The sequence below is a fragment of the Crocodylus siamensis genome, chromosome 11 (genome assembly GCF_052110815.1).
Source record: "Crocodylus siamensis isolate JL-2025a chromosome 11, ASM5211081v1, whole genome shotgun sequence".
Taxonomy (NCBI): Eukaryota; Metazoa; Chordata; order Crocodylia; family Crocodylidae; genus Crocodylus; species Crocodylus siamensis.
The window spans coordinates 19,137,350-19,159,105 of NC_143405.1; the positions used below are offsets into that span (position 1 = coordinate 19,137,350).

Consider the following 21,756-nt stretch of genomic DNA (forward strand, 5'->3'; position numbering starts at 1 on the left):
TTCAAGCTGCAAAGAATTCTCTTGTACTTTTAAATGATCCCCTCTTTTTCTCTAATGAGGAGGTTGGCTGGTGTGGCTGCCACCCACTGACTGCTTATATAGAAATTACAGAAAGCTTTTTGATTTTCAGTGTTTAATGAAAACTCTGAAAAAGCTGTTGCAAATGTATGTTTCCAGTACAAATTTCTGTTTTGACCAAAAAGCCACTTTTAAAAATAACACATTTTAGGCCTCGTCTATTTGCGATTAGGGAGGACTGCTTTTGTTTTGAGCATTTATAGGTTACAAATTCAAGATTTGCTTCAGAATATTGTGAGAGCAGGAAACATACTTTGTAATGAAACCTATTTCATTAACTGTTATAGAAATCTAGACTGCTGCACCATAACTACTTATATACAGGAGAAACCAATCTACTTTCTTTGTTCTGTGTGCTTGGATGATCAGGGTATTTGGGTCTTGGGCAGACAAATGCAGGAGTGAGGAGGTGAAATGGCATCACCTTCCCAGCCTCTGGTGAGGGCAAAAAGGTGGAGCACAGCCTCTTGAAACTGGAATATAACCTGCATCACCTCCATGAAATTGCTGAGCACTGAGGGTTCAGAATCTGTGTAAACAGAGATTCAGATGTGTGCATCCAGTTGCTGGTGCAGGTGGGATTTAGAGGAACTGCGCTCTGCCTACTATGTCTACTTTATATCGGGCCTTAGCCTGCATAGAGGCTGTTGTGCTAACTATCCACATCACAGACATATTTTTCTTTCTGAAAAGCTGTATGCCTATACTGGTTAATGAAAGCCAGCTAGAACAACAATAACTACTTCTAATGGAAATAATCAACATCTGAGAAGTCAACATGCCATTCATAATGCAAAATGCTGTAGGTTGCTATTCGTCTGAAAGATAATAGTTGAAGCAGGAATTTTCACCGTCCGCTGCTTCACCTATAACCTCCCATTCCTCAACCTAGTAAAGCAGAAGTTTTGTGCCAATACCATGTGGCATCTGCAACATCCCGGTGATTTGTAACTGGACTTCGGACTGGAACAGCATGGAGCTGGCCCTACTGACACTACAAGATGATGTCCTCAGGACCGTGGATAGAGGCCATATCTCAGAGCTCACGCGTTTTTGACTTCTCTGCAACTTTCAGAAGGGTTTACCACAGAGGCTGCTCACCTGCCTATAGAAATAAGTGAGATGGATAGCATTGCCCTGCTGTGGCTCTCATTATTCTTCTTCAGAGAGGGGATGTGGGCAGCTGACTCCTCTTCCACAACAACTGGCACCTGCAGGGGCCTAGGGGAATCAATCTCATCCCACTTTTTCTTCAACACCTGTATAGGTGCACCTGGGAATTAGAGCAATGCCATAGGCTCCAGTCCCAGCAACGTTTTGATAACTTCCAGCTATCCCAAAGCCTCTATAACACATCATAGTGCAGAGTGTCTCTTTGTCTCTTTGTAGCGGTTAGCCCCTGGAGAGAAATTTATGAGTTTCATCCTCCCTTTATGCTAAAGTGCTTAGATTCTTTAGTAATCCAGTATGGTGGTATTATAGATCCAGGGAGCTCAAAGTCACCCCTTCCTCCCCATCCACGGATGCTGCTTTACACCTAAATGAGATCAAATGCGTGACTGAAAAGAAAGTGAGCCTAATTCTACTTGGACAAGATAGAGAGAGAAAATGCTTGAAAGTGGCTGTCTGGCTGGTCTTTCCTGCTCATCGAGGGTACTTCCTCCATATCCAACACTGACGTGAAGTGTTTGGATCTAGTTTTGCTTAGTACTGAACCTATGAGGCCAAGCCTTTTCAGTCATAAAGATGTCTTCTTCCAGCTCCAGTTTACTAGGAAACATTCCTCCTTTGCCCCAGATGATGGCCTGGCCACAGGGGTTGAAGCATTGCCATTTCTTCTGGACCAAGATGAATGTGGTGCACAGTGCAGGTGCCAGGCAGAGAAGACAGTGTAGTAACCTTTCTCCTCAGCACTCTGTTGGGTACCTGGTACAAGCAAAGGTGTCAACATCTTGCCTGAAGAGGACAGCTGAAAGCTGAAAACATTTGACACCAATGGTCAAAGAGCCCAGAACTGGAACCCAAGTGGAGTGATTCTCTTTCAAAAGGCCTTGAGCACTCCTCCTCAGTCTAGTAACTGGTGTGTGCAGCTTTTTTTTTTTTTTTTTTTTAAAGGATCAAACCATGCTTCAAGCAGAGCTGTCTGGCAGCTGCTTGGGTTTATTGTGTACATAAGATGTGCTTTTAAATTAAATCTGTATTTGTATAAAAGGCTGGAACCATTCCAAAAGATACCATAGCAAGTGAATTTTATGGGGACCTACTGCTTGCCATGCCTAAAAGAGTCTGAAGTCATGCTTCATCTTTAGTTTATTATGCATAACGCTTAAAGTACTGGGTGCAAATGATTGCAGTTTGAAGGCTGGTTGGTGGCTTCTGTGTATGTGAAATAGATGATTTAAGAAGAATTCCCAGTGTACATAGCAGGATGGCCACAAATGCCAGTATTATATAAAAATGCCAGTATTATATAAAAAACAATAGGTGATGGAGGGAGGGGACTATGTCAGTATGGGATTTGGCGAGGCAGGGTTTGGTATAAAATCTAGTATATGGGGGGAGGGGAATGGGTTTAGTATGACATTCAGTATTTTGGGGAAGAGGGGGACTGGGTTGGTTTAGGGTCCAGTAGGTAGGACTGGGAGAGAACTGGGTTGATAGGGGTTTAGTAGGTAGGTGAAAGAGGAGGTTGGATTGGTATTGGATCTAGGTGGTAGCAGAGGGAATGGACTAGGCCAGTAGGGGATCTGGCAGATGGAAGAAGATGGTATGTAGTCAGCGTGGGACATGGACAGTAGGGAAGGAAGATCTGGGGTGAGGGAGTGAATATCCTGTTGCAAGTTTGTGCTCTTTGGGTATGTTCTTTGCTTCTGTTTCTATCTGGACTCTGTGGCCATCCTGCCATGTACACTCAGCTCTTCCCTGCAGCACTTCATTGGCACTTGGCTCCTCTCTCTATTAGGTGGTCCAGCAGAGAAGGCTGGTCTGCAGCAGCTGGACACGGTGCTGCAGCTGAACGAGCAGCCTGTCGAGCACTGGAAATGTGTGGATCTCGCTCATGAAATCCGGTGACTATTCATCCAAACCAGGTTTTGGGCTGGGCTCAGGCGGGTTTCCTGTTGGAGCAACAGGTGGAGGACAGGGCCCAGCAGATCAATGCCTTATTCACTTACTGAGTTAGGCAGCCTTACCTGGGCAGAGGCAGAGGGACACACATTTATCTGTGCAAAGGAGAGGAGGGTTGGGAGAGAGGGGCCTGGAGGGAACAGGAATGGCAGGAGGGCAAAGGCTTTGGAAGGGAGCTGGCTGGGGAGTCTCTGAGGAGCTGTGTGGAGGAGGAGTCTGAGCAAGCTTAGGGGGAGGCAGGAAGTTGAGGGAGGTCTCTGAGGGACTTGGGGGAGGATGACTGAGTGAGAACAGGGGAGGGGATGAGGAATCTCTGAGCAGATGCAGTGGGCTGCGAGAGAAGGTCTTTGAGGGGGAGCAGGGAGGTGTCTGGTGGGTGTTGGACATAGGAGGGGGAGTCTCTCAGGGGATGTGGAGAGCCTGGAGGGAGAGAGCCTGGGGTTCTCAAGGGACGAAGGGGCAGTATGAGATAGGGCAATGGGGACAGGAAATCTGTTAGGCCCCTGAACTCATCAGGGCTGTAGAGATGCTTGTCATCTCTTGGCACTGAACCTCTTCTTTGATGCTGATTCTGAGTTCACTCCTTGGCCTCCTTGTTTCCCCCCAGCTGCATTTGTCTGAATCTGTCTTGTTGCTTCTCTTTCAGGAACTGTCCCAATGAAATCATCCTGCTGGTTTGGAGGATTGTCCCGCAAATCAAGCCCGGCTATGAAGGCATGATCCGGAGGTCTTCCTGCAAGTCCACCTATGACCTCCAGTCACCACCCAACAAGCGGGAGAAGAACAGCACCATGCCGTCTCGCCCTGAGCAGCGCCAGAGCTGCCACATACTGTATGATGGCAGTGACGGGCTTGTGCTGAACAACTGGGAGAGATACACTGAGATTGGGAAGCGGAGCCAGCACACCATGCCACCCCTGTCACGAGCATCCTCTACTGGGGACAAGAACTACATCATTTTAGCACCTCTCAATCCAGGGAGTCAGGTACTATTGCCCTTCAGCACTGTGAAACTTATCTCTGGGCTCTGCATGCAGTCCTCTTCCCAGGCCAGTGCTACATATCTGTGGCATAAGATGGGACAGTCTCTCCAGACACAAATTAGGCTTCTCCACTAGAGATGCATGCCAAAGGAATCTCTTACCTCCTTACCAGTGGCTGTCACCTCTGTACCTCTGTACGTTGATGCTGTTGGGTGTAAGTGGATTACTGTTGTCTGTCCGCAATGTGCTTCTCAGCAGGGCTCTGGCAAGGGCTAGGGAAACAGGAAGGACTTTCAATACATCAGCAAAGGAGACTTGAGTTGAGGTTCTTCTACCTAAGGCAAGTCACTGCCTTTGGTTCCTCCTCTGTAGTGTGTATAGGGATGATGATATTACTCTTTTTCATGAATCCCCTTTGGGGCTTCTGGGGGCAGGGAGATGAATATTGCTGTTTTATATCCTGAAGCATCCTGGGCTACTGGAAGCCTGCGTGAAGTAACCATGTATTTTCTTGTTTGTGTCTTACAGCTGCTGAGACCTGTTTATCAGGAGAACAATGCTTCTGTGGGTAAGTCTCCTTTGCTGATGTACTGAAATGGCACAAAGCTGGTCAGGATTTAACCACAGGAGTTGGGAGCTTTGCTTTCTAGGAAGTCTCTGTGTTCAATTCCCCAGTGGTTTTGGGGTGACAATGAAAAGATCTCGATTCTCTTCCAATCTCTGCTGTGATCACAGTGTAACCTTGGGCAGTCATGTCTCTGTGGTTGTCCCAGGGCTAGAACAAGGCCCTGGATAACAGCTGGTCTTAAGGTCCCATGAGGAAGAGCCTTGATTTTCATTAAACCTAAGGAATTCTGGCTCTGAACTCTGCCAAGATCAAAGCCTTGATATGTGGCTGATGCAGCTTGCAAGTACTGAGGGAACAAACAGGAAGGCTTTACCCCTCCAGCCTGAGGTTGAGGGAAATCCCATGTCTCAGGCTTTCCTCTAAGTTATGTTGACTCATTTGCTCATTATATATAATGAATCTGTTGGGTCCATTCTCAGAGTTGCTGTCTCTGCTGTTGGGTGAGGACCTAGAACAATAAACCATTAAGAGCTAAACCTTCCCTTCAGAGCTGTGGGAGCTGATGCCAATCTGGGTTCAGAGAAATGCAGTACCTTTGATAGCTTCCCTCTTCCCCCTCCTGACTGAGTGACTTCCATGCATCCTGCTGGTGACATAGTCCTGTGATTCATCATATTTTCTTGGGAAAGAACTTGCTGATCCTGCTCACAGACTGCTCAAAAACCATGTGAACTATAGATTGTTTGGCTGTGGGAAACCCTCTGGCTTGGCGCTCCCTTCTGCTTTCTCTATGTGGTTCAGAAAACAAGAGTGAGCTGCGGAGGTGTGTGTAACTTGATGGAAGGTGATACATTGGCTTTCAGAGCCTGGTGAGGTAGGTCAAGGGCAGCTGAATGGCAATATTCTCTGTGACAATAGGTCTCTGTTTTTTTGGTGGCTTGATGGAGAGGATGAAGCTGAGCACTGCTTTCCAGTCCTTTCACCCTGTGAATGCTGTCTCTCAATCAGGGCCTGTTGTGTACAGTTCTAGGCACAAAAAACTCTCTTAGGTCCCATGCAATCCAGCTTCCTTGTTCAAGGCAGTAGTGCTTCCTATAGGTCTGTTCATGCCTAGGTTTAAATTCCTGCCCACTGATAGACCAAGTTTAGTATAAGAGACAGGGACGGGGCTGCAACTCCAAGTACTTACCTTCCTTAATAAGTTCTACTATACATATGGTTAGCCAGCTTTTGTGGGAAGTAGACCAATACTTGCTATCCAGATTGCAATAAGATCTGAAGTCTTTGCGTGTTTCTTGGGGTGTAGCATTTTCTTCAGCCTAGATATTGCCTGAGAAGATCTAGGTTCCTCTTTTTACAGTTTTCTGTAACAGTGGTGACCAGGAGACCTCACATACTGATGGATCATTGAGAAGCCTAAGAATTCTCCCTTCTCTGGCTTAGGGTTTCTGTTTCATGAAAACAAAACCCAAATCCATGTTTGCTTTGATATAAATGTAAAATATTATAGATTTTGCAGGGGAAGGCTGGCTTGGAGGAACTGGTCTGAGAAATGATCTCTGACTGTCATTTGTGCACTGAGGAGACTTCTATTTGTTTGGCTTATTTAATACACCAGGAAACCAACATACTATGTGATCTGTTCTACTTGGCCTTGCAGGCCCTGGCTGTTGGAAACACTGTATAGCGAACAGAGCACACATTATTTCAGCTCAGTGAATTGCTCTCTGAGGTATTGAAAAACCCAACAAATACCAAGAGCTGTGAAGTTTATTCGGCCTCCTATAAAACCCAACTGTACAGTCCTAGACCTTGAGCTGCTGTTGGTATCGGGCAGAGTATGTGAGAGAAGGAGCATGGATGAACAGTGGGTTGCAATAGGAAGGTACGTGTGTCAGTAATGGAGTTCAGGTAGGGGGACTCCGACATCTGGACCCAACTTCTCCTCTTCTTACAGGGGTTTGGTGAGTATTGCCAGATTATCAGTTATAAATCAGGACTTTCTTGGCATAGTACCCAAGCTTGAATCCTTCTTTAGACCTAGAGTTCAATACTTGCTATATTTTCTTCCTACTCGCCTAACCTACCAATGTGGCTTAATTTCAGCTACTCATGCATGCAGCCACCACTCCCTGAAGCTAGCATCTGTAGCTGTTAATGCCATGTAATGCTGTGTACTCCCTGCTGGGCTTCTGATACAGGCATAAAGCAGACCGTGTGCAGTCAGGAGTCTTCTGGGAGTATAGTCAGGAATGAAGCCTCCCTAGCTGGGGTTTGGGTTAGCTGTGAAGAAGAAGGTTATACAGTATTTCTGAGCTAAGCTGGTTCTCTTGTGAACTTAATGAGATGAAATAATTGAAAGTGGGAACTCAGGTTTGAGAGGGATCTGGGACACAATGAGATCCTGAAGGTGATAGAATGGGAAGTGAGAGAATGGGAGGCACTCACCAGGGCATAAATTGGATGTTGGTAACCCATTTAAAAAATCACCATCATAAGGCAACAGTTTCACTCAGAGACTCTTGAAAGCCTTCTCTGACTCAGAAACACTGACAGGGAGCAGCAGCCCTCATGCTGAAAAAAGATGCAGGTGAGAAGACAATCTCAGCTGATGTAGTTAAGATGCTTGTGGAGAGCTCAGTGGCAGAAAGCTGTGCTGTGCATTTGGAGAGGAGCTTGGCTTCCAGATGGAGTTGTGGAAGAGATTTTTTTAGCTTCTTTGGACTGCATAGTCTCTTCCTGACATGGTTGCACTGTTGGTGCACGTTTTCCAGCTGGAAAATTTTGCACTGAATGTATTTGCTGGCCAGCATGTGTAGTGGATATAACATTGTGTGTGAGAGCCTCTGCTGCAGAAAAGTTAGATGACTTTGGAGTGGGCAGTGTGGCTTCCAAGTTTCTGTGCATGCTTCAAATTTGTCCAGCCCTGCATTTTTGCTGATGGGAGAATTTTCCTTATCAGAAACCTGATCAGGAAGGGATAGTTTATTGCAATATTTTCCTGCCACTACCGACCCTGTGAAGAGTGTATTTTTTGCCATAGGGAACTCCCTGTTATAACAGGGGTGTGGTGAAGAATCAGGCTTTTCCCCATAGTGTTTATTTTTAATTAGTTTTTTTCAGTCTGTTTAATGTTTTGAGCACAGAGAAAAGGCAACTGTAGTTAATCTGAGCAATGATAAGAAGAGCAAGTGCTGAGCTCATTGTCACCTTCTGTGTTGCGAAAGGAATGCAGCTTGACTATTTTAACCAGGTCTGGGCACAGAAACTCAGGAATCTATTTTTGATGTGTGACAAATTTTGGAAGTGAAAGGAGAAGAGTTAGCCATAGGTAGTGAGAAAAGTCGAGATCCAGTCTGAATGGATTGTAGCTGCATTTCCTTTCAGCACACTGCTTGTTGAGTCCATCTCTCCTGAGTTGGTTTTATCTGGAAATCGGACAATTAGCAAAGAGAACACACCAAATTACAGAATTATTGCAGTTAGAGATGGAAACAGCCTGGTAGGTCACTATGGCCACCCTCAGTGAGGACAAGTTATTGGGCCAACAGTAAACAGTGGGAGCTGATTGCCAATAAAAAAGCACAATCTGTCTCTACCCGTGTTTATCTAAAAGCAAACACACTACTTCCTAATGGTTAATGGAAAATGTAATGTTGGTTAGATTTGTGTATTTACTTTGGAAAAGACCCTATCTACTCATAACCTTATTCAGAAGTGTTTTTGGCCTGTTTCTATGCAGGAAGGTTAGGGGTATCAGTGGGGATGCAAAGGCAGGAGCAGAACATGCAGAAAACTCTGCTGTGGTTAGAACAGATTTGACTGAATTCAGAAGTTGGTGACTGGACAGTCAGGTGTATTTCTGAGTGATCATCATCTCTTGATGGCTCTTAACTATAGTGTGATAGGGCGTTAACATAGGGACTTGCACAGACATACCAGACATGTTGCTTTAGCCAACGTTCCTTTGCTCACTCTTTACGTTTTCATTTGTGCTCTTTACATTTTCATTTGTGCTCATTAAATCATTAAAGTCAAATTGATTGGTCTGCGAGATTTTTGGCTGCTAGATCTTTGCCCTGAGTTTATTTGGGTCACCAGCAACAAAAGTGAGGGATGCCATAATTCTTCAGTAGGCTGTCAAGACAACATCTAGTGGGAACAGTGTTGCTGACATAAATATAGATAGATCTTTTAGAAATCATTTTCCCCTGAAATCTCGACACAGGATTTGGATTCCCAGCTTCCAGAGGCCTTTGGTCTGAGGCCTTCTTCTAGGGTAGAGGGGCTGCTCTGACTCCTGAGGTTAACTCTGAGCTAGCAATATGCGTATTGAGTACTCTGTATGCTATCTAGTCCGGGTGCTGGAGCTAGCATAAAAGAATCTACTTCCAGTCGCATGCATGATCCCTGGTATGGGCCTGACCCCTTCTTACATTCCAGTGTTTTTCAGTGGCCCCCACTGATGTGGGACCAAGGAGGACTTTCTCCTATGTCAGGAGGAACACAGATGCATAGGATTGGAATAGACTCCCTGAATCATCAAGTTCAGTCCCTGCCATCATAGGCAGATGCATACAATCCTATTAATAAATTTATCAAGCTCCATCTTAAAACTAACTAGTTGTCCCACCCCCTCATGCTGATTTGGAGGCTGTTCTAGAACTTTGCTCCTCTGCTGCTTAAAAGTCTTCCAGCCTAAATTTATTAATGTCCAGTTTATACTAGGGTGACACAGATATGGACTGTGGGCCTCCCCATGGGTCTAGATATTTGGTGGCAGAGCAGTGATGACAGTGTTAATTGTCCTGGCTTCCAGAACTGTGGCAATTAAGGCTGCTGCTGTTCATCCTGCTACGAAATTTCTAGACTCATATGGAGCCTTGTAGGCCAAATGATGTGGGCCCTGCAAGCTGGATTGCACCTGTGGACTGGCCCCATGCCAGTCATCTGGCCCATGGGGCCAGATGTGTTAATCACCACTAGTGTAGACTGATTTGTTCTTTTGCCAGCATTGTCCTGTAGCCTAAATAGCCTTTCTTTTCCAGTGTTACCCCTGATGTATATGTAGAAAGCTATCACATTCCCTCTCAGCCTTCATTTTGCTGTGCTAAACAAGCCAGACTTTTAGTCTCTTCTTATAGGATTATTTTCTCATAACATTCTTGTAAGGTTCTCCAGTTCTCTAATAATCTGAGTGTCTCTCTTCTGCACTTGTTCCAGTTTGAATCCATTTTCTTTGATCATGGGTAACCGGAAGTGTGTGCACAATTTTCTGGATGAGTGATAGTGGTCATTAGGGAATATTGAGACTGCTGGGCCTGATGGATTGTAAACTTCATGCTGTAGTGTAAAGTACTTTACAGCTCTCCTTAGATTGAAAGTCCTATTTTGATATTGTCTTTAACAAGTTAAAGAAGGGCCAAATGGAAAGTCAGTCTCGTCACTCCCTAGACAGGAGAGTGCATAATCAAGTGTTTTGTTTTTTTATAGCTGCCTGGTTCTTGTTAGGCACACAACACCCTTTGCTCCCAAATATTTGTCCCACTACAGTTCTCTGTGAGATGGGTTTGAGAAGGTTCTGAAGTGAGAAGATGATCTGCTATTGGGATCAATATGTACTCCACTAGTTACTTCTGCAGCCTTCTTCCCTGAATCATTCCTTTGTGTCGGAGAAAGCTCTTCCAGTGGCTCCCTTCAGCATGGGAAGGGCTATTCTAACTTTAAACTCTGGGGATGGACTGCTCCAGGACTGGCAGTTATTCACTGTGCAGTTAGCTGAGTGCACCTGTTCAGTGACACATTTCAAAGGCCACTTTGACATAGCATCCATTCAACGTGGATTTGCAGTGCTGTGGAGTCAGGCATTTGCCTTCGGGAAACAGATGAACGTCTTGATCTGGTTGTCTGACAGTGATGTGAAACCTCTGGGGATATCACTTCTGTGTAAGCTGGGTACATCACCCTGGGGTTTGTTCAACAACCTAGGAAGGTTTTAGGCATTAAACTGGCTGAAAAGAACTGTCCCTCATGCAGTAGTACTTGACGTTCCCAGTTCTATTCCTATAACCTTAAAACCAGACTGTCTGTGAGGTAGAGAAAGTGGGTTATAGCCTCATGTCTTCATTTGGCTTGAGCACAGCTGGAAGATATACTACTCTGATCCTTTGAGTTTGCTTACTCCCCTTGGGTAGAACAGAATAGCAGTAGTCATATCCCATCCAGGGACTGCTGTGGTTCAGTGGTAGAAACCTTGTCTGCTATACGAGAGACCTGGGTTTGATTCAGATGTGCATATAAGTACAGCCATTGAGGTGCCAAATGTTTGGGCTTAGTCTGGCCTTTGACTTCTGTCTAAAGGGGTGATGGAAGGTCTGGGCAGCCTCCACTCCTCCATAGTCCTGCCTAAGCAGATGTGTTGAAGATCCTGTTGACCTCTCACACCTACGCCATGATCCAGAAGGATTGACCATTGCCTACCACTATTTTAAAATAGTGTGGTAACTAAACATGGGGCATGACTGCTAGTGAAAATGCTGAATGAAAAGCAAAATGCCTTATCTATACAACTTACATTTAAAGATACTTAACATTCTGCAGCTAATGCAACTAATAGAAAGGAGCAGCATCACTTAATGCCAGATTACGGCATGCCACTTAAAATCAGTGAACCCCTAGGCTGCATCTAACAGATAGTGTAATGGAAGATGCTTCCAGCTGTGCAGGCAGTGTGAGGGCCAACATGGGATATTCCAGAAAGAAAAACTTGTAGCTCTAAGTAGATTCAGCTGGAGTGTTGGAAAGATTCCATAATTATAGGATCTCGGGCAATTCAAGTACACAACACAGTCCTGCAGGGATTAGGAAGATTTCACCTAGTTATGGAGCAGGAACAGCTCGAAATGCAGAACAGGCAGACTGAGGGGATTTAGAATGAATGGGCCAGACCCTCAACATCTCCTAAGTCCTTTTGGGGCTACTGGAATGATCTTAGTGTAAAACTGCTTTATAGCAGCAACTGTGAATTCTCATAGTCTAGCAGCACACAGAGGTGGTATAGGATAGGTATGGCTATCTCTGTTCAATCCTACTCTCAGCAGCTTCCAAGTTCAAAGGAGCAGTAAGGAAGAGAAACCCACCAAACCCCCTTTCCCTGGTGCATGGGACAGGCTGGTATATCTGAATATCTACCCCAGGGACTCTCGGGAGAAACCTGTTAATATAGACCACATCAGCCAGAATGGTGCAATTCAGGCCCAGCTCTGTGTTTGGGTGTGTTTGGATTCTGGGCTTCTGTCCATGCTTTTTTTCTGTTTAATGAAGAAAATAACCTCACCCACTGCTGCCATCCTACTCCCCCATGCATCCAAGAGGAAGAGCTGTAAATCAAGTACATGAAAAAGGACGAATTGTTTGTGTTCTCACTGTGCTTTGGAAACCCAGCCAGTGAGCAAGAGCCCCTGTGTGCTAGGCCATGTGCAGACACAGAACAAAAGTGCAGTCCCTGCCCCACAGAACTTACAGTCTAAGTGTGCAAGACAAGGCAGGAGAGAGAGCAAAGGCTACCAGTTAGAGCGTACTGGTTACCCTGATGGGCAATGGCTTCAGTATGCCAGGAGCCAGATTTTATTCCACCTATTAGATCAGCCGCTCTCAACCAGGATTCCGCAGCACCCTGGGGTGCCTTGAGATCCTTTCAAGGGTGTTGCAGTTTGCCATGCAATATTATCACTGTTGGTTGTGCAGATGTGATTCACAAGATAAACCCAGAGATTTTAAATAGAAATTCATAGTGTTAAAACATTGTGACCGGTTGTTGTCTTTCTGAGGTGTTGGCAACTGAAGAATTGCCCTATTACAGGGGTATTCAAACTTTTATAAAAAGTTCTGACTCACAGTTTCAGGTCCCGTACCCCCTTATATTTTTTTCTTGTTTTTAAGGGGGGGAATAAATTGAGGCCACTATGGTGCGGGAGGGAGTGAGGCTGGGGCAGGTGCTACACAGCCTGGGCGGGGTGGTGTGCGGGACAGAGCTATGAATGGCTCATCTGGGGGGGCGTGGGGGTGGCTTCCGCTGCTGTGTGCACCTCAGGAGGGCATGGGAGGCATGTGCCCCTGGGTCAGCGTGGGGTAGGCAGGGCTGGTTCAGTGGTGGGGGAGGGAGAGGGGCTTGGGCAGGGGATGCCCTGCTGGGGCAGGGTGTGGGACTGAGCCAGGTGGAGGGCGCTGCTACAGCTCCCCTCCCCCAAGGAGGGCATGGGGGGCATGTGCCCCTGGATCTTCATGGGGCAGGCTGAGGCCTGTGGCCGGGGTGGCACCAGGCTCTTCCCAGTGGGGGCTGGGTTGGGCTGTGCTTGGGGCGGGTGGTGGTGGCACTGGGAGGGAACAGCCCAGTGCAGCCCCGCCCCACGTGCAGATCCAGGGGCATGCGCTCCCCACGGCCTCCCGGGGTGTGCATAACAGCGGCACTGGGAGTGGGGGCCAAATGGGAGGAGAGCTCAGATGTGGCAGCTGCTGCCCCCGCTGGCTATTGGCTGTGGGCAGCGGCCCAGTAGCCAGTCAGAAGAGTGAGCTGGGGTGGGTGGTGGGGAAGCGCTGCAATGTGTCATGTGGGGCCCAGTGTGCCCCTCTCCCTCCCCGGGTAAGAGGCAAATGCGCTGGGGTAGATGCCACCGCCGTGCCCTGGGGCATGCCCTGTCCCCACCTGCGTGTACCCCTGAAGACCTTTTTAAGTATCCCTGAGGGTACACATGCCCCGGTTGTCAACCCCTGCTGTATTATTTTTATGTAGTCAAAAAGAACAGTGAAAACTAAGTGCTGTCATTTTCTGAAGTGTGCCTTGAGCCTAACAAGGCACACTTTTGAGTCCCAAAATGTTGAGAACAGTGTATTAGATGCATAAATGAACTTTGGCATCTCAGTGGGATTCCATTCCAGCCTAATTGAGTCCCTGGGAAACAGTTATTGCAAAAGATGGGTGGGTCCTCTTCCCCTTTGCTGCTTTGTTGACTTACACTATGATCTTACCCTTAAGACTGTCACAAAAGTAGATGCATTAAAGGATTTTCAGGATGTGAACAGGATGGAATAGAACCACACTTAGGCACCCAAGTCCACTTAGATATCTAATGGGCTGAAAAGAATTTGACTTCAGGAGCCAAACCAATTTTTGGAGGTCTTATGGCAAAGGAGAGCAAAGTTATGAGTTATAGCTCATATTGTAGAGGAAGAGACAGGCAAATACAAGGTTCTAGTTCCTGTTAATTTTTCTGAGTTGAATAGCAAATATCATCCATGTCTCTGCTCAATGCATATCTGCAGTTGGGGGAGTAGGAATTGTTTTCAGGTATTTACAGGGTCCTGCTCTAAATTATGCCACTGCTGAGAAGATGAGTCACTGACAGTGGGTATAGGCCATCTTCAGACTCACAGGGAGCATCTGTATGATATGTTTTACTGCTCAGTAGACTAATCTACTGTGCGGTAACGTATCACCATCTACATGTACACAGCATTTACTGCACAGTAAATTAGTCTACTGGATGGTTGGTTACTAGATTAACCATGCAGTAGCTACTGCACAGTAGTACATGTGTAGACAGGTGACTAGGGGCAAATTCCTGCAGGTTAGTCCAGGCAGCAGGTGGTGGGGAAACTGTCTGCTCCTGGGCACAGAACTGGGAAACAGCTGCTGGGGGAGGAGAAACTTTCTCAGCCCCACCCACCAGAGCCCAGGCATGAGTTTGGTGTCCCCTACCAATCCGGGGCTGGCACCCGGAGGAGCCTGGAGTAGAGTAGGTCAGCAGTAGCCTTGCGCTGAACTGCTCCCATCAGGAGCACATTTGTTCCTAATAGGCATTTGTGTAGATGTGCTCCCAGAGAAAGTTTACCATGTAGTATTTTACTGTGTGGTAAGCTTACAGTGCATTAATAGCATGTGTAGATGCATCCACAGACAACTATCAACTTCATTATGATCAGAAGAAACCTCTTTGTGAGGTGTGGAGCATTTGCTTGAATCTGCTGGCTATGAAGTGGGAGTGGAGTAGGAGTAGTGTGTGTAGCATTTAGTTTAATCACAGACGAAAAACATTTCTGTCCTAACCAGAAATCAGCCTGGCACAATGGCACCTTGATAATTTAGTGTCTAAAAATAATTCCCAGGTTGTGGGAGCTTCATGATACCCTGTGTGTTGTCTGATGGCCTGGAAATCCTGTAGTATTGCGGGTTCAAAACAGCCATTGGTAGACACCAGTCTCAAACTTCATAACCCATATGTAGTGCAATGTAATGACTGTACTTGACCACTGAAGTAGGCAGCTGCAAAGAAGGCCTTTTGTGTAATCCTGGGTTTTTTCTGGATGAGGATAATGGTTTTCTGCAGTGAAAAGAGCCAGAATAGAAAACTAATGAGACTGGGCAGATTTCTCAGGTCTGAAGGTGAAATGTAATACTTAAAAACCCAAACTGTGTGGCCAGATTCTGCTACTGTTATGCACTGTGAGTCATCCCTGACACATACAAACGCCACATTGGAGCAGGTGTTGATGTGATCATTTAGAAAGACATGGATTGAATGCTTACATATGAATGTAATTACTAATACCTCTTTCTGACACTCATCCTGACATTCTCTGAACTGAGCAGCTTATAGGAGCCATAATAAAAATAAAGGTTTCTTGCCATAAAATTAAATCCCACATAATTATCCACAATATTTTAGAATAGGTATGTTCCATTTCCAACGGTAATGTTTATAAGCCAAAATCTCCAAAATTTCTCTCCCTACAGGTTAGACATTGTTGCTTTTATCTCTGCGAAGAAGAAATCCCTTGCTTAGCAAGGAGAGTCAGATGTTTCTTCCATTGCTGGAAGCACCCTAGATATTGGACAGTTTTGATTCAAGAGTAACTATTTGAAGTGACAATTTAAAAGCTACTTTGCAATTGTTAGTTCATATTTTTAATTCTTTCTCTCTGAGAAAATATTGAGAACATTTTATGAACACACAGTAGGTGTCTACACATGCAAATAATCTGGGTGTAATTTACTCTTGAGTAAACTCTCCCAAGCACGTGTCTACATGTGCAGGGATGCAGGAGCAGATTTGCTGCTCCTACCAGCAGACTGGTCCCACTCCCTGCTGGCCCCTGCAGCAGCTAGGGGGAACTCGAGGCTCCATCTGGGTACTAGCCCAGGGTCCAGGAGACAGCCGTTTCCTGGCAGAGGCTGGGATATTGCTCCCTGCCCTTGGGAGCTGCCTGCTGCCGAGGCAGGCTTCACCACTGGATCCTAGTAGCAGGGAGCTCCCAGCCTCTGCTCTGTGATCAGTGGGCCCAGGCTGAGACATAAGGCTCACCTGGTCCTGGCCCCACCATCGCGGAGTGTGGGCTGGGAGCTCCCTGCTGCTGGGCCAGGGGGACATTGTCCCCACTCAGGCTCTGATGGCAGAGCCCACCCCAGCAGCAGGCAGCTCCTGGGGGCAGGGAGCAATCTCCCACTCCCTGCTGCCTGGCTGATTAGGAATATATTTGCTCCTGGTCAGACGTCTACACGTGCATTACTGCACAGTAAGTAATCTGAAATAATTTTGCCACTTGCATTTATAGGTATCAAATTTACTCATGATTAGAGCCAAATACTGTGCAGTAAGTGTCTGCGTGTGTAAATATGGATGCTTACTGCACGGTAATTAGCTCTACGGCACAGTAAAGCATCTCATGTAGATGTGCCCATTATGTATAAAATACAAGATGCCATTCTGGACTATGGACTGACTTTTACTGGTATTTGTTTGGGAATCTGCCATCCATGAGTAATGTGACTGTCCCACATTAGTGCTAGCAAAAGCTTTATACAAAGCCCTTTATTGTACTTCTTTTAGGGGGGTGTGTGTGTGTGTGTGTGTGTGTATAAATGGGTAAGCCTTGTCTTTAGCTGATGTCAATTTATTTGTGACAGCTAAGGATATAGTCCATAGCAATATCCCTTGGTTAATTTTTGACTAAGCTCCCACACCATTCAATCAGGTAATATTTCAGCTCAGTGTATTACAGTAGGTTAGGAGGAGGGAAAACTGTTTTTTGATTTATGAAATAACAGGCTGTTTATTGGATTGCCAGCATGAGGTGTCCCTCCAGTCTTCAGAAGTGTTTAGAGAAACGATATATACAGAATCATTGCTTCTGTAGTAAACTCTAGAAATAACTCATTTCCTATTAGAGAAAATAAAATCTCTCCTGCTAATTTTTAAAAGTATTGATCTGACATGACAATAAGGTGACCGATTCCTTCCAGCCCTCAATTCTGGTGTCTTCCATCTCTCCACCTCTTTGGGTTATTAATCCCTCCATGCTTGGGATTTAAGAAATAATAATAGAGTAGAATGGGCCCTTGGAAATTCAGTTTTCTTTCTCTCTGATTCCTTTTGCTTTCTTATGGTCCTAGGAAATGCAAGTAAAGGCAAATCCCATACAGGATCTGGGCGGAAGTCCAGGCTGATGAAGACAGTGCAGAATATGAAGAACTATGGGAACTACCAGAACTGCACCATTGTGAGGCCTCATATCCCACACTCCAGTTATGGCACCTATGTGACACTGGCTCCCAAAGTGCTAGTGTTCCCTGTCTTTGTGCAGGTAAGCTGGTCCTTCCTGGGCACATCTGGAAACTACCTGACCAGAGAGCGACAGAACTGACCACAGTGTCTTGCAACAGGGCTTGCTGCTATAAGTTGTAGTGGTTACTCTCAACACTGTCATTTAAGGGGGAGAAATTCCCGCTTAAGGACTGGATTCTTAATCATTTTCAGCTTCCTCCTATATTCAGCATAGTATCTGATTCATTCTCTGCAGGAAACTGTGCCCTGCCCATGTAAATTCCAGTGAAACATTTCCACCTCTCATTTTTGTAATTTACATGATAAAAGGCTAGTTTTCCACCTTTGATCTTTGAGGGCATCTATACATGTGCCTGATGCCTGCTCCAATGAGTGCTAATTAGATTATCCAGTGTCCTCGTGCTTCAAAATGGCTGTGGGGTGCTTTAACTAAAGCTTGGTGAACGAGCTTTAGTTAAAGCACACCTGCCACCATTTTGAAGTGCGGGATGCTGAATACATGAGATGCAGGCGCTTTAATTAGACTGGTTGCCCACCCCGGAGCACATGTAAAGATGTCCTGAATTCCTGAGCCAGTTGGTGGAGATCTGACCATTCATATTTGAGCTTAAACCACTTGGTTCTTATTATGCAAGGTACAGAGCTACGATATAGCTTCTGCCTATAGCTGAAGAGTCACCGAAACTAATTTAGTTATGCCACTTGACAACCCTCAAATCAAACCATATTAAGAGGGGTACCAGTGTATAAGGGGATTGTGGGGTGAAAGAGGGGGACTCCACCTTCTCAATTCCAAAAAAACAACTGTCTCATAATTTAGATATGATTTAGTGGGAATAGCTGGTTTGGAGATTCCTGCTCTGTTCTTAGTGCCTCCTGCTTGGATATTGTACATGGCCAGATCCTCAAAATGGAAAAGGCCTGGATTTGACCCCAGTTTTGACATAATTCTGTATGTGCAGATAAGTCTCCCACACTGTTAAAAACAACTGTATCTGTCGGAGATTGTTCTACTTCCATGTGCCTGGTTTTGCTAATCCTAGTCCAGCTGCATCAATGCATAACAATAGGATTTTTTCAGATTTTTCAATTTTTTGTAATGTAGACAAATCTTTAGAGAACATAGTGAAGGTGAATAGCTGTGTGGCATCTTGAGAAAGCTGACTATCGCCAGAATGATGAAAGAGAAGGTAATCAGATCCTCACGTACTATATGAAGTCATCTTCTCCAGGTGGAGTTCAGAGCTATAGGCTTAATTCAGAATGACATTTTGAAAGTACTCTTCTTGTGGACTCATTGCAAAGGTTTTGGGGTGAAAGCTGCCAGTAAGTTCCACTATCTGATTTTTAAAACCAGTTTCTTTCTGTATCGCTGGCTTGCCTGACACAACCACTGATCCATTGTGCAGTGCATGGTTTAGCTGAATTCATCGTGCTCCAGCAGTGGTTGCATTCATGACTTAAGAACACAGTTGGGATTCTGTGGTTGTTTTACTGCCTTTCCAAAATAGTGATTCTTGGTTTGACTCTATAATGTTCCCATAATAAAGTTTTTGCTGACATTAGTGAGATTGTATTTATTGAGCTTAGCTTTTTTGGCTTTGTTTTACAAAATTTCATTGTGTAAGCTCTCAAGTTGTATCCTAGTCACATCCAATCACATGCCCTTACGAATTCTCTTTTGGATGATGTCATCTGAGAGCTGTTTTTGCACTTACTGTATGGTAATCAGGGCAATCAATGTTTGTTTAGTTCTCCAGTTAATTTAGTGTCAAACTGAGTTGTCCCAAAGGTTTAGCTTTGTAGCCCAAAGTCCACTACAGCCTGGAAGGAGAGAAGAGATGCCTCTCAGGGCCTTTTCATCTTTCTAATGAAATGAATCAATTACAAATGTGTAACCACCCCTATTCTTGTCTGAAGGTAGATGACAGTTTGATGGGCTACTGTTGTGGTTGGGCTTCCTGCTCAATGAGCGGACATCACCGAGCCCACACTTTGCGGAATTAATGTACAAAGAAGCAGAAGCAGCTGATAGTCTTTTTATAGCTCCACATGACGTAGGTGTTAAGTGTAAGGCTTTTTTTTTTTTTCCTTTTATCGCTTAGCTGGACTGCAGACTTTCCATCCTTGAGAGTTGTGCAGTTGTAAGGTACCTTCTGATTGTTTCACTTCTAGTGGTTTTCATACTAAGCTGAAGATGAAGTGCATTTCATGGGTGGAATTGAATTTTCATAGGAAGCCTTCTCCTTGTGAATTAAAATTTTGAATCCTTTTTTTTTTTTTTAACCTTTAAATCTTCAGCCTCTTGATCTTTGCAACCCAGCACGGACTCTTCTTTTGTCAGAGGAGTTGCTGCTTCATGAGGGCAGAAGCAAAACTATAAAGGTGAGATTTTCTGTTGCTTTTAACATGGGTACTGAGCTGATGCTTTCTGAATATGTTTCCACACCTTTTAACATGCTAGATTGAAAGTGTAAGTGTTTGACTTTTAAATGCCTTTATTACAGTGAAATTCAGAAAACCTTATAGCCAGTTTACCATGTGATAAACTAAATGACACAGCTTGGCAATTGCTAGAAATCTATTCTTTCCCTCGTTGTCTCTCATGTCAACACAGATAAGACTGTATAGGGCAAATCCAGTCACTTGCCTAAAAGCCGGGGTATTTTTCCCTCTGCATATTTGTCAAATCAGGATCAGGCTCACAGGACTGAGGGGATGAAAGGGAAGATTGCAAAATTAGGTTCCATAGAAGCCAGGCATAGCCTTTGCTACAATTCTCTTTGTAGGTCTAAGACATGAGAGGGGAAATATGCCATCTCCTTAACCCCTTTCTCCTTTTGCCTGGTGCATCTTGTTTCCCTTCAGCACCATCAGAAGGGACATGTAAAGTCTTGGCAAACAGGTCAAGCCTGCTTATGTTTCAACAGAAGCCACAACATCCAAATGAAAGGAATATGGTGATTTTTGGTTGACATTATTATTTGCCTTTGTTTGGATCCAAAGTTTAGCGGTTGCAGAAAAGAAGTACGTGAGACTAAAATTGCAGTTCCTTTCAACTTCTGTTGAGGCACTGGAACCTGGGAGCTTCACTGGGATCCTGCCTCTGCCTATTGTGAAAGTGTGGGGCTTACTACATTTTGTCTTACATGACCTTCCTTGAAACCCATTGTGAGGCACCCTTTTTGTCCTGCCCATTTAACATGAGTATCAAGATTTGTTAGACCATACACAATACTGTTGTGTCCATGGAGCCAATGAAGAACTTTACACTTACTGTTCAAGTACTTATTATATAATATATTTTTGTGTGACTGGTTGTAGAATCCCAGGACACACCACCTCATTCCTTCCTGTTCAGTGGCATAAAACTGTCTAAGTGGGCTCACTCATATATATGTAGTTTTGTTTCATTAAGTGACTGATATTTCTTTGTGGTTTCCAGAATATATAACCCCTCTGTATGCTTGATTTGCTTCACTGGTCTCCCTATGAAAGTAAATGGAAAATGTGTCATTCGTTTGGGAAAGTTGTTGCTGATTTGCAAATAAAGTACTCATCTGCCCCGATACCCTTTACAACCCTGAGATTTCTAGACCTAAATATTCCCCAAGGAGCCCTCAAATACGCATAGATCTGTGTGAAATCAAATAGGCACAGCGTTGTGAGTGTAGTTTCTTCATGATGGTTTGGAAATATTGTGGCATTTCCCTCCATGGAGAAATGTCTAATTGAAGTCATGGTGCTCATTGTAGGCCACTTTCATTTGTTTAACTTCAGATGTGCTTCAGAGGTTAGTAGAAACAGTAAAATGTAAGATAACTCAAGTCACTGTAGTTGCTATGTCAGGCTTGTGAGGGAGACAATGAATTGGGAACAGTAATACATAGACACACATAGATGGGCATGTTGGGATTTTGTTATTTATTAGCCATTTTGAGTACACTGCTGCAGACATCAGAGATATTTCAGAATGAGGACATCAGAGTTTCATGATGTCCAGGCAATGGGTGCGGGACTGAAAGAGGACATCAAAGTCGGTGGTGTCTCCATGGTCAGGGACTGTAGCACTCTGACCATGAGTATGACGGAGATGGATGGGAGGAGTGCTGGGCTTGATGCCATAATATCTATGTATATCGGGCCATGGGGGAAAGGGCAAGGGATATAACTAGGAACAATGGATAAATAAGAGTATGAGGTGAGAGTGAGCAAGAAGACAGCAGCTGCTTTGGAAGACTGGGCTGACTCGTTTGGCACAGCACACAGTGGCATCTAGAAGTGGTCCTGAACCTGCGTTACAGAAATAAAGGAGAATTTGGACATCACTTAGCCTTCTAAAGTATGGCTTTCTCACGTGGCATTTGGGAGGACTGCTTTT

General features: G+C 44.9%; 1 protein-coding gene across 4 annotated transcripts in view; it reads left to right on the forward strand.

Moving 5' to 3' along the window:
- The window catches only part of RGS3 (regulator of G protein signaling 3), a 155,237-nt gene that overhangs the window by 41,354 nt on the left and 92,127 nt on the right, over positions 1-21,756 (forward strand). For 3 of the 4 annotated variants that reach the window (XM_090021712.1, XM_090021713.1, XM_090021714.1), the window contains 5 exons: positions 3,041-3,146; positions 3,851-4,190; positions 4,716-4,755; positions 17,204-17,394; positions 19,677-19,760. In XM_090021712.1, coding sequence (XP_089877838.1) covers positions 3,041-3,146; positions 3,851-4,190; positions 4,716-4,755; positions 17,204-17,394; positions 19,677-19,760 — 761 coding nt within the window. Of the gene's footprint in view, positions 1-3,040; positions 3,147-3,850; positions 4,191-4,715; positions 4,756-6,599; positions 6,720-17,203; positions 17,395-19,676; positions 19,761-21,756 lie in introns of those variants that run through there. The other variant, XM_090021715.1, reaches the window with a different exon arrangement.